This window comes from Ranitomeya imitator, chromosome 6, assembly GCF_032444005.1.
Source record: "Ranitomeya imitator isolate aRanImi1 chromosome 6, aRanImi1.pri, whole genome shotgun sequence".
In the NCBI taxonomy this organism is placed as follows: domain Eukaryota; kingdom Metazoa; phylum Chordata; class Amphibia; order Anura; family Dendrobatidae; genus Ranitomeya; species Ranitomeya imitator.
Window position 1 is genome coordinate 131,379,669 of NC_091287.1, and position 16,597 is coordinate 131,396,265.

A 16,597-nucleotide genomic window follows, 5' to 3' on the forward strand; every position below is an offset into this window, starting at 1 on the left:
TCAGAGGAGAGTGGCCCACACTCCAGGAGATCAACTGAACTGAAAAAGGCTAGGGTCACATTGCGTTAGGGCAGTCCGTTTAGCGCGTAGCGCTACGGACTACCCTAACGCAATGTCCCAAAAGGGATCGCGTTAGCCGATCCCGCTAGCGCAGATCCCCGATCCGCGCTAGCGAGGAACGGACTGCGAACGCTGAAAGCAGCGTTCGCGGTCCGTCACTCAAATGACGGCACATCGCTAGCGATGCGTTCGCCATTACAGGCTATGGTGGCGTTAACGGACTACGTTACACCGTGTTATGCCGCGGTGTAACGTAGTCCATTAAACGCGGTTACATAACGCAATGTGACCCTAGCCTTGCAATGACAGAGCAAGAAAAACATGCACGTTTAATAGGCTGGTGAAGCAGTTCTAATCAGTGTAAGATTTTGTATAACCCAACGCCGTGATGTTCTGGCCCCTCTGTCGCAGTATCCACTTGATAGGTTCCTGTTGGAATGCACTCTAAACTAGGAATTGTTAAATCAAAATGCTGCAGGGGGGGGGGGAACTTTCTAGAAAGGGATATTACACTGATTATATTAACGCCTTTGTGGAAGGAATACAATCAGTGGTTCTTTTTTAATCATGGTTTTACGCTTTCTTCTGATGACATCTTCTGTGTGTTGGGGCAGGCCTGAGGGCTTGGGTCTTAGGGTACCGTCACACAGTGGCATTTTGATCGCTACGACGGCACGATCCGTGACGCTCCAGCATCGTAACAATATCGCTCCAGCGTTGTAGACTGCTGTCACACTTTGCAATGTACGACGCTGGAGCGATAATTTCATGACATATGTGCGATGTAGAAGCCGTTGGTTACTATGCGCACATCGTATACAATATCATGCACACCTTTGTTACACGATGCGATCATGCCGCCACAGCGGGACACTAGACGACGAAAGAAAGTTTCAAACGATCTGCTACGACGTACGATTCTCAGCGGGGTCCCTGATCGCAGGAGCGTGTCAGACACAGCGAGATCGCTGGAACGTCACGGATATATCGCTGGAACGTCACAAATCGTGCCGTCGTAGCGATCAAAATGCCACTGTGTGACGGTACCCTTAGTCTCTGGCCCCTCTGCCTGCCTCCTGTGTTTTACAACTCACTGATTAGTGACCCACATATTTAGAAATTTTGCGCCGCTGCAATCACTGGATGGGCGGTGTGTGTGCAGTCTGAGATTCCATGCCTAGTCTTCTGATCTTAAATAAAATGGCGCCAGAGTTGGCACATAATCAGATTGAAATCTGAGCAGAGATCTATGTCTGTGCATGCGTCGACTCCAGTGCCATTTAAGACCAGGGGAGGAATCTCAAACTGTACACGCACTGCCCACCCAATAATAGCAGCGCAGGCACAAAATGTCTAAATCGTGGCAAATGCACAGTAGCCAGGCGGAGGAGCAGGAACAGAAGGCGACCCAACTTCCCCCAGGACCGGCCCGATACACAGAAGATGGCATTAGAAGAACACATATAACCATAATTAAAAAGAGAACCACTGATTGCATTCCTTCAACAAAATGTATCAATTTAATCAGTGTAATAGCGCCATCATGGCCATACTTTCACTTTGTAGTGATAAATCCTGCTGACAGGTTCCCTTTAAGACCACTTCAGAAAAATAGAAACCTACCCAACAAGTGAAGGTTTCCAGAAACACCTCAAACAAAAAATAAATGTATCTGTGTGAACAGTCTTGGCGATAAAATATTTGGATATTTTAAACAAGACCAAGTTTTCTTCATTTTTTTTTATTGGTATATGCACTGGAGCAACACTAGTTATAATGTGGTTGCTAAAGTACAGGTTGGCTATGTGAAAGCTGCTGTCTTAGATCAGAGGTAATCTACACCTCTAACAGCAGCGATTGGAGCGAAAGTAAAAATTATAAATTCTACTTACAGTGTTAATTGCCATACGCGCTTCAAAGTTGTCAACACAGCTAAGTACAAGGTCCACTGGGTCGCCTTCTTTTAATCCACTTTTGCTAATATTAGAAGAAGAAAAAAAAAGTTAAAAAAAATTATGCAAGAAAATGATTGTGAACAATTTGAATTGAAATATATTTGTAAGTTTTTATTGCGAGCCTTTACCATGAAACTCTGAATCTCCACCACTGAAAGACTGTACAGTACCTCTGCACGTTCTAACATCTACAATGAGTTAAATACTAATCTTTTACTAAGTTGAAGAACTTTTTAATGTCAATTTAAAAAGGTAAAACTTTGTTAATAAATTTGTGCTTTCATTGAGGCAAACAATGTATGATCACTGGTGGTCCCACCGATTACTAGAATGGAATCCCCAAGTGCCTGGTTCCTTCACTGCACGATGGGGGAAATATTAGTTTGAGTGAAGCGATGGTGGAGCTCCAATGCTGCCGCTCCATTTAAAGGGAACCCGTCACCCCCCTGCATTCTGTCACGGTGGCCCTTTTATTTGGGGTCCCTTCCAACCCTGCGATATTTGTTTGTTTGTTTTTTTTAATTTGCCCGCCATACCTGTAGTCTGTCCGGGGGGCATGACTTTTCCCCCCGGACACAAACGCCTCCCAGCCATCAGTCAGCCCCTCCGTACGCCGCCTCCTCTGCCTTCATTAACGTCCACAGCGCCTGTGCTGTAAGTTCCCATCATGTGATGTGAGTCGAAGGGCAGTGCAAACTGCACATGCCCGAAAAAGGAACTTAAGGTACCTTCACACTGAGCGACGCAGCAGCGATACCGACAACGATGTCGATCGCTGCAGCGTCGCTGTTTGGTCGCTGGAGAGCTGTCACACAGACAGCTCTCCAGCGACCAACGATGCCGGTAACCAGGGTAAACATCGGGTTACTAAGCGCAGGGCCGCGCTTAGTAACCCGATGTTTACCCTGGTTACCAGCGTAAAAGTTAAAAAAAAAAAAAAAAAAACACACTACATACTTACATTCCGCTGTCTGTCCCCCGGCGTTCTGCTTCTCTGCGCTGTGTAAGCACAGCAGCCGGAAAGCACAGCGGTGACGTCACAGCCAGTGCAGGAAAGCACAGCGCCGGGGACAGAAAGCGAAAGCTAAGTATGTAGTGTTTGTTTTTTTAACTTTTACGCTGGTAACCAGGGTAAACATCGGGTTACTAAGCGCGGCCCTGCGCTTAGTAACCCGATGTTTACCCTGGTTACCAGTGAAGACATCGCTGAATCGGCGTCACACACGCCGATTCAGCGATGTCTGCAGGGAGATCCAGAGATTAAAAAAAAGTTCTGGACTTTCTGCAGCGACCAACGACATCACAGCAGAATCCTGATCGCTGCTGCCTGTCAAACTGAACGATATCGCTAGCCAGGACGCTGCAACGTCACGGATCGCTAGCGATATCGTTCAGTGTGAAGGTACCTTTACAGCGCAGGCACCGGGGAGGTTACTGAAGGCACAGGAGGCAGAATGCAGCATTAGTGCTGCACAAGGTGGCTCTTTTAGTTAAAAACACCTGGGAGGGGGTGACAGGTTCCCTTTAAAGTCTGTAGGGCTGAAGGAAACAGCTCAGCACTCTACTTGGCTGTCTCTTTATATGTATTTGATCAGAACAATTTACCTTATTCTGTCCATGAAGTGTTGAAAATTGTCTATTGTGGTGATGTTATAGTTATGGACTTCAAATTGGACGTCAGGATTTATACTCCTGCAAAAAAAGAAAAGAAGCATATATCAGGAAATTACTGTGCGCACAGAGCCCTTCTTCCCTTCTACAGTTTGCCAACTTTCTAATGGCTCAGAATGAAAATCAGAGGTATCTAGAAGTGAAGGCCTCGTAATGGGCGAACCCGAGGGCGTTCGGGTCCAGCAGGTTCGTGAGAAAGTTCTCAAGCAGCAAGTGAGGTCACCGGGGTTCATCAGTTACTCCGGTAACCTCTCACATCACCGCTACACACTGCGGCAACATTCTCACTGATGTGGCCACTATCAAAATTATCCGGATCGCCATGGGACATAGCCATAAACGGATCATTGTTGGACAGGTGAGGAATATGACGTTTTATTATTCCTGCCTTTTACAGGGAATATGGCCATCGATGGATTAGGCTTAAAAACGGGAGTATAACTTTGTTTTTTTTACTTTTATTTCAAACAAAAGGTATGTATTTTAATTTAACCCCTTTCTGGCATTGGACATACTATTCCGTCCATGTGACCTGGGACTTCATACCCATGGACGGAAAAGTACGTCCGATGCAATCAGCTGCGCTCCCGGCACTTTAACCCCCGAAACACTGCGATCAAACATGATAGCAGTGTTCCAGAGCCAGCAAAGGGTTTGTCAGCACCTCTGCCTTTGCATCGGAGACCCCGCGGCATGACACGGGGTCCCGATAGCTCCCATAATTACCCGATGTTGTCATGACGACATCCGGGTTACCAAAGCTGAGACTTCCTGTCATGTGCAGTGAATGTCAGAAAGTCTCTAAGGTCAGTGTGCAGGGATTGCAGCGCTGACAGCGTCTATAGCATGCAGGTCTGCATGCTATAGAAGAGATCAGCCTGCACAAAATGAGTGTCCCTTAGTGGGGCGAAGTGTGAACGAATGAATTTAAAAAATTTTTTTTAAATAATTAAAAGAAAAAAAAAAAAATCATTATATATATATATATATATATATATATATATATATATATATATATATATATATATATATATATATATTCCATAATAAATATTTGAATAAAAAAAAAAAAATTCTAAACAATAAAAGTACACATATTTAGTATCACCGCGTCCGTAACGACCTGACCTATAACTGTCCCACTAGTTAACCCCTTTAATGAACACCCAAAAAAAAAAAAAATGTTTTATCATCATACTGCCGAACAAAAAGTGGAATAACACGCAATCAAAAAGTCGGATATTAATAAACTTGGAACCGCTGAAAACGTCATCTTGTCCCACAAAAAACGAGCAACGATACAGATCCATCACCAGAAAAATAAAAAAAAGTTATAGCGCTCAGAATAAAGCAATGCAAAAATAGTTTATATAAAATAGTTTTTACTGTATAAAAGCGCCAAAACATTAAAAAAAAAAAAAAAACCACATAAATGAGGTATCACTGTCATTGTACTAACTCAAAGAATAAAACTGCTAGAAAAATTAATTAATGAATTGCTGGTTTTCGTTCATTCTGCCTCACAATAATAATCGGAATTAAAAAAAAAAGTTATAAAAATAGGGATTTTTGTGCACTCACCGTAAAATCCTTTTCTCCCAGCCACTCATTGGGGGACACAGGACCGTGGGTGTATGCTGCTGCCACTAGGAGGCTGACACTAAGAAAATACAAAAAGGGTTAACTCCTCCTCTGCAGTATACACCACCCACTGGCTCCTGATAGAACCAGTTTAGTGACCAAGCAGTAGGAGATTAACAAAAATTGTAACCGTAGGTACAACATGTCAAAACTATAACGCTCAACATAGGCAACAAGCCAAAGAAGGGTGGGTGCTGTGTCCCCCAATGAGTGGCTCGGAGAAAAGGATTTTTCGGCGAGTACACAAAAATCCCTATTTCTCCATCGCCACATTGGGGGACACAGGACCGTGGGACATCCCAAAGCAGTCCCTGGGTGGGAAATAACATAAGTGTGTAAACTCATAGCACCTGCTCTTTAAAGGTGCGCTACCGCTGCCTGCAGAATACGCCTACCCAGGCTTGCATCTGCAGAAGCCGGAGTATGGACCTTATAATGCTTTGAGAAAGTGTGCAGGCTAGACCAGGTTGCAGCTTTGCAAATTGCTCTGCAGACGCTTGATTCAGAATGGCCCAGGAAGCACCCACCGACCGAGTGGAGTGTGCCGATACCCGCTGGGATAGGCTTGCCTCTGACGCGATAAGCCTCTTGAATAGTCGACCGAATCCATCTGGCGATTGTCGACCTAGAAGCGGCCAGCCCCTTCCGGTGTCCTGCTGGAAGCACGAACAGAGCTTCCGTCTGTTGCAAAGGTGCCGTCCTAGACACGTACTTCCTGAGAGCTCTTACAAGATCCAGGGAGTGAAGAGCCTTCTCCACGCAGTGCGTCGGAGCAGGGCAAAACAACGGAAGTACGATACCAAACCGCTGCATGACCAGCTCTATCCTCACCTACTGTATCCTCACCCATCCCTTGTAGATTGTGAGTCCTCGCGGGCAGGGTCCTCTCTCCTCCTGTACCAGTTGTGACTTGTATTGTTCAAGATTATTGTACTTGTTTTTATTATGTGTACCCTCCTCACATGTAAAGCGCCATGGAATAAATGGTGCTATAATAAATAATAATAATATCCTCATTGAGGTGGAAGGAAGACACCACCTTTGGAAGAAAGGTAGGGGCTGGTCTGAGGACCACCTTGTCTCGGTGGAATGAAAGGAAGGCGTCCGACAGGAAAGGGCAGCCAATTCCCAGACTCGTCTGATAGACGTAATAGCGTCAAGAAAAGCCACTTTCCATGAAAGAAGAGTTAGAGATGTCCTGCAACGGCTCAAAGGGAGATTTCTGCAGGACACCTACGACCAGATTAAGGTCCCAAGCCTCTGGAGGTGCTCTATAGGGAGGCACCACATGGGAGACTCCCTGAAAGCACTTTCTCACCTGAGGTTTTGAAGCAATTTTTCGCTGGAAGAGGACTGACAAGGCCGAGACCTGCCCTTTAAGGGAACTCAGCGATAGCCCCAAGTCCAGACCGGATAGAAGGAATTCCAGAATGGTAGGATGTTGAAAACCAACAGAGGGCGACCCCTACTTCTGCTCCACTCAAAGAAAGTCTTCCAGGTCCGATAATAGATGTGCAATGACACCGGCTTTCGGGCATTGATCAAAGGTGGAAACTACTTCGCGGGAAAAACCTGCTTGAGTCAGAACCCAGGATTCAACGGCCAAACCATCAAACACAGGGCCCCTAAGTTCTGGTGGTAGATCGGACCCTGAGAAAGCAGATCCGAACGATCTGGTAGTCGCCAAGGAAAATCTTTGATGAGCTGGACCTGCTCTGCGTACCACGCCCGGCGAGGCCAATCCGGAGCGATGAGAATCACCTGCATGCCCTCCGCCCCAATCTTCCTGATGACTCTCGGAAGCAAGGGCAGGGGAGGAAACAGATAAGGAAGGCAAAACTGACTCCAAGGAAGGACCAGCGCGTCCACTCAGATTGCTCTCGGGTCCCAAGACCGGGCTACAAACTGAGGTTCCTTGGCATTGAACCAGGAAGCCATCAAGTCTACGTCCGGAGTACCCCAACGAAAGCAGATCTGTTGGAAAAATCCCGATGGAGAGACCACTCTCCTGAGGCAAGACCTTGACGGCTGAGGAAGTCAGCGGCCCAATTTTCCACTCCTGGAATGTGAACAGGCAATATGACGAGTGGTTGTTTTCGACCCAGCGAAGGATGTGCTCGACCTCGCGCATTGCAGTTCTGCTGCGGGTGCCCCCCTGATTTATATAAGCCATATGGATACGGATGGGGTGGCCTGCTAGGAGATGATGGAACCGCCTCAGGGACAGCCAAATCACACGGATCTCAAGGATATTGATTGGAAGACGAGACTCGTGGTCCCCTGTGCAGTGTGATGATGAAAAACCGCTCCCCAGCCGAGTAGGCTGGCATCGGTAGTAACTACCATCCAATGGACTGGGAGGAAGGACCTCCCTTGGAGAAGAGAGGTCCGGAGCATCCACCATTGGAGTGCCTGCTTGACCCGAGGGGTCAGAGGACACGGTCGGTCGAGGGAAAAAGGACTCCCGTCCCATGCGTCCAGCAGTACGTGCTCAAGGGGATGAAGGTGTAGTTGCGCAAATGAAATTGCTTCCATTGCGGCCACCAACTTCCCGACAATCCTCAAGCCGAAACGGATGGAACAGGGGGACGGCTGACGGAGCCTCTGGACCCCCTGTTGAAGAGCTAGGACCTTGTTCCGAGGGAGAAGCACCAACCCTCGGGAAGTGTCCAAAGATATGCCCAGGAAAGAGATTCACTGAGCTGGAACAGGAGAAGACTTTTTTAAGTTGATCAACCAGCCCAGCCGAGAAAGAGTATCCAAGGAAATGCGGACACACTCCTCGCAGGCTCGGAAAGATGGACCTTTGACTAGCAGGTCATCTAGATAGGGGAGCACGACTAAATACTGAGCGTGTAGAATGGCCATGACCTTTGGGTGGTGGCGAGGCCGAAAGGTAAGGCCATGAACTGAAAATGTTCCCTGTGGACAATGAAGTGAAGGAACCTTTGGTGAGGCATGAAGATTGAGATGTGAAGATACACATCCCGAATGTCGATGCAGGCCAAGAACTTGCCCTGCTCCATCGAGGCGATGACGGAACGGAGGGACTATCCTGAAATGTCAGACCTTGACAAATCTGTTTAAGAGCTTTAGGTCCAGGATGGGTCTGACTGTTCCATCCTTTTTGGGGACCATGAACAGATTTGAATAAAAACCGCAAACCTTTCATCTTCTGGGACAGGGACAATGACCCCGTCTCGACGGAGTGACTCGATGGCCTGGGAAAAAGCCAGATCGCGTTCCCACTTTAGGAGGCCGGGAAGCAAAAAACCGGGATGGAGGGGGGAAAGGAAAATTTGATCTTGTATCCGGAGGACACCAGATCCCTGACCCACTCGTCATGAACGACTGCAAGCCAGGTATGACGAAACAAGAGATGGCGTCCGCCTACTCTGCTGGTGACGTCCGGACGAGATTGCGAGTCATTTAGTAGAAGATCTTTGGGGTCTGGATCCTCTAGACCTAGCCTGAGTGGAGCGGCCCCTCCAGGAGTCGTTGGGCCTGTGGGCTTTTGTCTCTGACGGCGCGGCGCCCCAAACCAGGGGAACTGGCCAAGGAGGACCATGTGTAATTGCCACGAAAGGACCAAAAACGAGACTGTGGCTGTCAGCGGAACGGTTGTCAGAATCTCCGCGGGGGGAAGAGAAGTACTTTTCCCTCCTATAGCGTCTGAAATCAGTTGGTCCAGCTTTTCACCAAATAAGCGGCCACTTAGATATGGAAGGGATGTTAGGGACTTTTAGATGCAGAATCCGCTCGCTAGTTTCTCAGGCATAGTGCCCTTCTAATCACCACAGCACTTGAAGCTGTAAGTGCAGAGCAATTAGTCGCGTCCAGGGAAGCGTTTACTAAGTAATCGCCAGCCAAGGAAATTTGGTTAGCTAACTCCGCTATGTCAGAGGGGAGATCACTGTTCTGTAAGGCCTTATGCAGAGAGTCTGCCCAAAAAGTCACAGCTTTGGATACCCAGGTAGCGGCAAAAGAGGGAAAGCGTGCCGAGCCTGATGCCTCAAAAACTGAACGGGCAAAGCTGTCAACTAAGCGATCCGTGGGATCTTTGATGGAAGATCCATCCGGCAAGGATAGAAGAGTTTTGGAGGACAAACGTGAAATAGGGGGATCCACAAAAGGGGATTCTGTCCATTGTTTGCGGAGGTCAGGAGAAAAAGGATATTTGGACTCCACAGAGATCTCTGACCTGCAATGCTTTTGTCCGGATGCTGCCTATGTCGCTGAACTATGTCCTGGAACTCCAGGTGATTGGCAAACACCCTGTGAGGACGCTGGGTCCTTTTGAAGGACACCGAATTATCCATATGAGATGTCCCAGGCTCCTCATCAACCTGAAGTGACTGGTTGACGGCCTCAATGAGACTATCTATAATAGTCTGATAGCCTGGCGATTCTGAATCCGAGTCTGGTGGACCCCTTGATCTAGAGTCCTGGTCGCTATAGGTGCCTGGAGAGCGAGAGCGGGAAGCAGAGCTAACGGACGCCGAGGCACCAGAAGGCCTGGGGGGGGGGGGGGGACGAGCTACGATCCCGCTTCCTAGATGCCCGCTTGTGTCTAGAATGAGAGCGGCCCCTGCAGGCCGCAGATTCCCCTGTTGTAGGGGAATTTTCTTGAGCAGGCGGATCAGTGGTCCTGCTCCTGGATGGATCCTGGAGGGGCTCGATCACTTTAGTCAAGGAAGCCATAGATTGCGAGAGTGACAATGCCCACTCAGGGGGACTGGTCACCGTGGGATCGGTCGCGGTGGGGGGCTCCTGAGCGCATTTAGGATCACAAGCATGACAGAGCGGAGCAGTATGCCCGCTTTGTAGCACAGCCTGACAGGAGGAGCAAGAAGTGAAAAACACTATTTTAGAGCAGGGGTCCCCAACTCCAGTCCTCAAGGCCCACCAACAGGTCATGTTTTCAGGATTTCCTTTGCATTGCACAGGTGATGCAATTATTACCTGGGCAAGACTAAGGAAATCCTGAAAACATGACCTGTTGGTGGGCCTTGAGGACTGGAGTTGGGGACCCCTGTTTTAGAGGACTTTTTGGAGGTTTCAGGTAGAGACATGTTGAACCTCATTAACCTCCAAAAGGAGCTGCAGGGATGCTGCGGCAGAAAAGATCAGCGGAGCCCTTTATGTGCGACTGAAAATTAACAGAGCACTTTGTGTGCAGCTGTCAGAGTAGGCTATATGAAGGGGGGACCTGCGGTATTGTGGCAGATCACTTACCCAGGTCCTGTGCCCGAAGATGGACGCCGAGAGTTCAAAGGCGCTTCTCGCAGTGTCCGAGAAATGCCAGACCGGTGGGAGTGGTTTACGGGCGTGATGCCGCTGTGGGCGAAGTTTTTCCGGCCTGCGGCCTAGTCTAAGGCCGGGGACTAAATTAGAAAAGTCCGGCCGCCGGCCCGGCAATGCGCTAGGGAGCCCCCACCCCCCACCGAAAACTCACCGCTGGAGCTGGAAGTAGTAAGAGGGGGGACTGTGCAGGAGCCTTCGATCCATCATCCCCTTTGCTGGGGAGGTGGAGAGGGACCATCCAGAGCCATGCAGCACCGCTGTTAAAACAGTGGTGGTGCAGAAGGGAGCAGCCGGACGCCATGGCAAGGGGGGGGCCTTAGTGTATCCTAAAGGTTCGATCCCCTAGGATTTCACAGGGCTGTGTCATCCCACGTCGCAGGAGAGGGCACGGGGAGGCGACACTCGCCGTGCTCGCCTGTTGATGTTTGGGGAGATCGACCCCTTGAAAGGGTCCGTCACCCCAGTCTTCCTCTTGCGCAAAAAGTTGTTAAAAATAAAGAAAATGTGGTCTGAATAGCAGATCCCAGTGTGCCTCCTACAGACACTAAGCTTAAACTGGTTCTATCAGGAGCCAGTGGGCAGTGTATACTGCAGAGGAGGAGTTAACCCTTTTTGTATTTACTTAGTGTCAGCCTCCTAGTGACAGCAGCATACACCCACGGTCCTGTGTCCCCCAATGTGGCGATGGAGAAAAAGGTCATGTGCCCGAAAATGGTACCAATAAAAACGTCAACTCATCCCACAAAAAACAAGACCTCACATGACTCTGTGGGCCAAAATATGGAAAAAATTATAGATCTCAAAATGTGGTGATGCAAAAACTATTTTTTGCAATAAAAAAGCATCTTTTAGAGTGTGACAGCTGCCAAACAAAAACCAGCTATAAATAGTAAATCAAACCCCCCTTCATCACCCCCTTAGTTAAGGAAAAATATTTTAAAAAAATGTATTTATTTCCATTTTTCCATTAGGGTTAGGTTAGGGCTAAAGTTAAGGTACCGTCACATTTAGCGACGCTGCAGCGATCTAGACAACGATGCTGATCGCTGCAGCGTCGCTGTGTGGTCGCTGGAGAGCTCCAGCTCTCCAGCGACCAACGATGCCGAAGTCCCCAGGTAACCAGGGTAAACATCGGGTTACTAAGCGCAGGGCCACGCTTAGTAACCCGATGTTTACCCTGGTTACCAGTGTAAATGTGAAAAAAAACTAACACTACATACTTACATTCCGGTGTCTGTCGCGTCCCCCGGCGTTCTGCTTCCCTGCACTGTGTAAGCGCCAGCCGTAAAGCAGAGCGGTGACGTCACCGCTGTGCTTTACGGCCAGCCTGCGCTCAGTCAGTGTAGGGAAGCAGAACGCCGGGAGATGCGACAGACACCGGAATGTAAGTATGTAGTGTTTGTTTGTTTTTTACATTTACACTGGTAACCAGGGTAAACATCGGGTTACTAAGCGCGGCCCTGCACTTAGTAACCCGATGTTTACCCTGGTTACCAGTGAAGACATCGCTGAATCGGCGTCACACACGCCGATTCAGCGATGTCAGCGGGAGATCCAGCGACGAAATAAAGTTCTGGCCTTTCTGCTCCGACCAACGATGTAACAGCAGGATCCAGATCGCTGCTGCCTGTCAAACTGAACGATATCGCTATCCAGGACGCTGCAACGTCACGGATCCCTAGCGATATCGTTGTTAAGTTGTTCAGTGTGAAGGTACCTTTAGGGTTGGGGTTAGGGTTTGGATTACGTTTACGGTTGGGATTCGGGTTAGGTGTGTGGTTAGGGTTACGGTTAGGGTTGGGATTAGAGTTAGGGGTGTGTTGGTCTTCGGGTTGGAGTTAGAATTGGGGGGTTTCCACTGTTTAGGCACATCAGGGCTCTCCAAACACGACATGGCGTCTGATCTCAATTCCAGCAAATTCTGTGTTGAAAAAGTCAAACAGTGCTCCTTCCCTTCCGAGCTCTGCTATGCGCCCAAACAGTGGTTTACCCCACGTATCAGCGTACCCAGGACAAATTGCACAACAACTTTTGGGGTCCAATTTCTCCTGTTACCCTTGGTAAAATAAAACAAATTGGATCTGAAGTAAAAAATTTTGTGAAAAAAAAAAAAGAAAAGTTAAATGTTAATTTATTTTTTTTATTTTTAAACATTCCAAAAATTCCTGTGAAGCCCTGGAAGTGTTAATAAACTTTTTGAATGTGGTTTGGAGCACCTTGAGGGGTGCAGTTTTTAGAATGGTGTCACTTTTGGGTATTTTCTATCATACAGACCCCTCAAAGTGAATTTAAATGTGATGTGGTCCCAAAAAAAAAAAAAAGAAAAGAAAAAAGGGTGTCGTAAAAATGAGAAATTGCTGGTCAACTTTTAACCCTTACAACTTCGTAACAAAAAAGAAATTGGTTTTGTAAAGTAGACATGTGGGAAATGTTACTTATTAAGTATTTTGTGTGACATATCTCTGTGATTTAAGGGCATGAAAATTAAAAGTTGGAAAATTGTGAGATTTTCAAAATTTTCGCCAAATTTCCGTTTTTTTCCCACAAATAAACGCAAGTCATATCAAAAATAAATTTTACCATTATCATGAAGTGCAATATGTCATGAGAAAATGTCAGAATCACCGGGATCCGTTGAAGCGTCCCAGAGTTATAAACTCATAAAGGGACAGTGGTCAGAATTGTAAAAATTGGTCCGGTCATTAACGTGCAAACCACCCTTGGGGGTTAAGGACTTTATTCTTGGTGGGCTTTTTTGTTTTTTTACACACACAATCTAACTATGGGGTTAGTAGTGTGGTGTCTTATAGATGCCTCTCCATTATTAACCCTTGGGCTTTATGTCAGTGGCCATAAAACAGCTGACATCAACCTCTAATACAGCTACACTGATGGGAAAAAAAAATGTTATGGCTTCTGGAATGTGTGGATGAAAACATGAAGAAAAAAAATGCTAGGCCCAAATAGCTGGGTCATTAAGTGGGTTACATTAAAAACTATATAGTCAACGAATAGAAAACTTAAAGGATTTATCCAAGAATATTTTTTCTGTGGGCCTAAAAACTAACAGGCTGCTATTTTCTAACTACCTGCCTTTTCCATCCGGCACTCACACAGAGTGATCAACGACTGCTCCTGCCAGCGATTCAGCTGCTCATGTCTACAGAGCAGCTCTTCCTTCCTCTTCATCTGGGCTGCTCTGTCAATGAGGCGTGACTGCCGGCATCATGCTGACCGGCAACATGGTGACGGCTGTCAAACAGCATGATGTCAGCAGTCACACCCTGTCAACTGAGCAGAGCAGAAGAGATGGCGCTGCTCTGTTGAAGTGACCTCAGCAGAAACCTCTGAATTGCCGTCAGGAGCGGTCTGTGACTGTTCTGTGCCAGCAGAGATCAACGTTGGGCACAACAGGCAGGGAGCAACCACCTGTTAGTTCTTAGTGATATTGTATAAAAAATTCAGACAACCCCTTTAATCTCGGGAAAAGCTCACCTACCTCAGTGTGTGCTCAGCTGCCTCCACTTTGCTAAGCCCAGCTTGATGTGGTTGGAAGAAGAGTCTGTTCATATTCGCCAGCTCCACCTTGTCATAATCAAACAGCAGCAGCTAGAGAGAAACAAGAATGTATGTGATCTCCCAAATGTATAAACCCATAAGCCATTAATTATTCCCATCTAGCAATGATGCCATATTGACCGAATATCCAGCACTTCATGATGGGTGGGTCCTGACCTCTGGAGCCCCCACTGATCCCGACTTGATCCGATCAGTGGGGGTCCAGAGGTCAGACCCCACCAATCAAAGAATCCTACTAATCCATCACCACTTTATGAGATGGAATACCCCTTTCCACAACGGTAAACAGAATTCGGCCCGCATAAAACACCTCTAGAAATGAGCTCTTGTGTAAAGGCCCCTTAAAAATGGAGTTGCCTTTCCTTACACTTTTCTAAGAACTATAGATGAGAATTAAACGGCTTGTGTCCGAGAGGTATTAGTTGCCAATTTTTGCACCAAAATCTTACAGATGTCACATGCGTTGGTGAATTTTGCGCAAGTTTAAACATGATTCTATTTGTCTTTACCTTCTTTGCATCTTTTTAGAGTGCGATTCTTTATAACGTCACACGTTCGTCTTACAATTGCACAAAGATTTTGCACCATTTCTGTAGAAGCTGTGGATCGCCATTCTGCATTAGCCTCTAGTTTACAAGTTCGCCAAGTCAGTCCTGTATTTTCTTTTTTTTTTTTATTACAATGATGGTGCCAAAACTATCTGACCCTCAGGGTTATAAAAAAAAACTCTATTGCTAGCGGTCCAAACAAATAAATGTTATTACTGAAAAAAAAAAAATCATTTTAATCAGATACAAATCACAACAAGTTTAAAAAAAAAAATTGTTAGATCTGCATTACCGAAGAAAGAAAGCAATGATATTATTAAAATTGGTGAAAATCTGCATTACCTTACCAATTCCACATCTCGTTAGCATTTCTGCAGTGACACTGCCGACCCCACCGACACCTACTACTGCCACGGTGTATGTACGGATTTTCTAAGGCAAAAAAAATAAATTTCATATTAGGGCTTTATTCAAGCTATATATTTCAAAAGATTGTATGAACCAAATGGGTCTGACACCGGCACCCCCACCAATCAGTGTACAAAGCGGAGCAGCACAGCTCCATTCACTGGGTAATGGCCGCTGCCAAGTGCTGCAGAACAACTGCCTGAGGAGGCGCAGCACCCAGCAGAGGCTGCTACACATTGCATAGAACTACACTGTTCTGCCAGGGCTGACAACGGATTGATGGGGGATTGGTGCCGAACCCTGACTAATCTGATACTGACGACCTATTGTAAGGATAGGTCACTAACATGAAACGTAAGGCTAACCTCTAATAGGAAAATGGAGAAAAATATATGGATTTATTGCCCAAGACCATGACCATGAAGAAGTAAAAGAAGAAATAAATATGCTGAAAACGAAAGACACAGGAAATCAAAACTGCTGGTGAGCATTACTGATCATTGGCTCTCAGGAGTCACTAGGTTTGCGCTACCTCGTCTTAGAGCAGCATGACATGGGGGTAAAGACCCCGATTCCAGCAAATTACTGGGCTGCTTGTGGTAGCTTTGATAAAATGACTTTCTGCTGGAGATCTCTGAATGCTGAGCTCTGTTCAACCCCTCCCAAAAAATGGATTGGCAGCTTTCTGTGTACACTGTGCATAGGCAGAAAAGAGCCAATGATTGGTGGGGGCGAGGTTATTCATAGCTCATGACTAATAATGACTATGTTGTAGCAGATTTACTAGTCCTCTAGTGATAATCTACTGCCGATTAACCTGGGCCTGTATCAAAACCACAGCAAGCAGCTCCGCAAGTGACATATCACTTGAATTGGGGGTCTCTGCCCCTAGTTGCAAAAAGCTAGTGACCGATTCCCTTTAATAATCCTGTATATTTGCAGAAGGTAAATGCCTAGATCTAATGGCAGCAACGTCTTACACTGTGAAGAATCCGCCAGCAGGAATCATCTGATTTATCTCTTACCTCATAATCTTGAACAATTCCCATTCGCTTCAAGGCCATTAAGCGGCTAAAAAAAACAAGAAAAAACAGTTACATATGACAACAATGAAGTAGATGACACTTTATAGACTAATCAGCAGCGATGTACAGGGCACTACCCACGGCAAATCTGAGTCACAGCCCACTACAAAGCCTCATGTAACACATGGATATTCATGTAGATCCGTGGAAAAAAGTGCCCTGTAAGTCCTGCGATGGAGCAGGATACATTCACACAACAGGAGGAGTAGAATATGTTTGTAATAGGAATCCTGACAAACACTGACTGATCCGATGCTCTGATGATACATGGTCATCTGCTGGACACCCTGCTATAAATGGCTCCAGGGTGCAGCATGAAAGTAAATGACGCTGTCATTTTTACTTT

The 16,597-nt window shown here is 46.7% G+C and overlaps 1 protein-coding gene across 1 annotated transcript in view; it reads right to left on the bottom strand.

The window, feature by feature from the left end:
- Positions 1-16,597, bottom strand: part of UBA5 (ubiquitin like modifier activating enzyme 5) — a 43,351-nt gene that overhangs the window by 22,535 nt on the left and 4,219 nt on the right. Inside the window, exons 2-6 of the mRNA XM_069730104.1 lie at positions 16,192-16,237; positions 15,101-15,190; positions 14,131-14,240; positions 3,621-3,707; positions 1,953-2,037 (exon numbers count right to left, since the gene is read on the bottom strand). Of these exons, the coding sequence (XP_069586205.1) occupies positions 1,953-2,037; positions 3,621-3,707; positions 14,131-14,240; positions 15,101-15,190; positions 16,192-16,237 (418 nt within the window). The remainder of the gene's footprint in view (positions 1-1,952; positions 2,038-3,620; positions 3,708-14,130; positions 14,241-15,100; positions 15,191-16,191; positions 16,238-16,597) is intronic.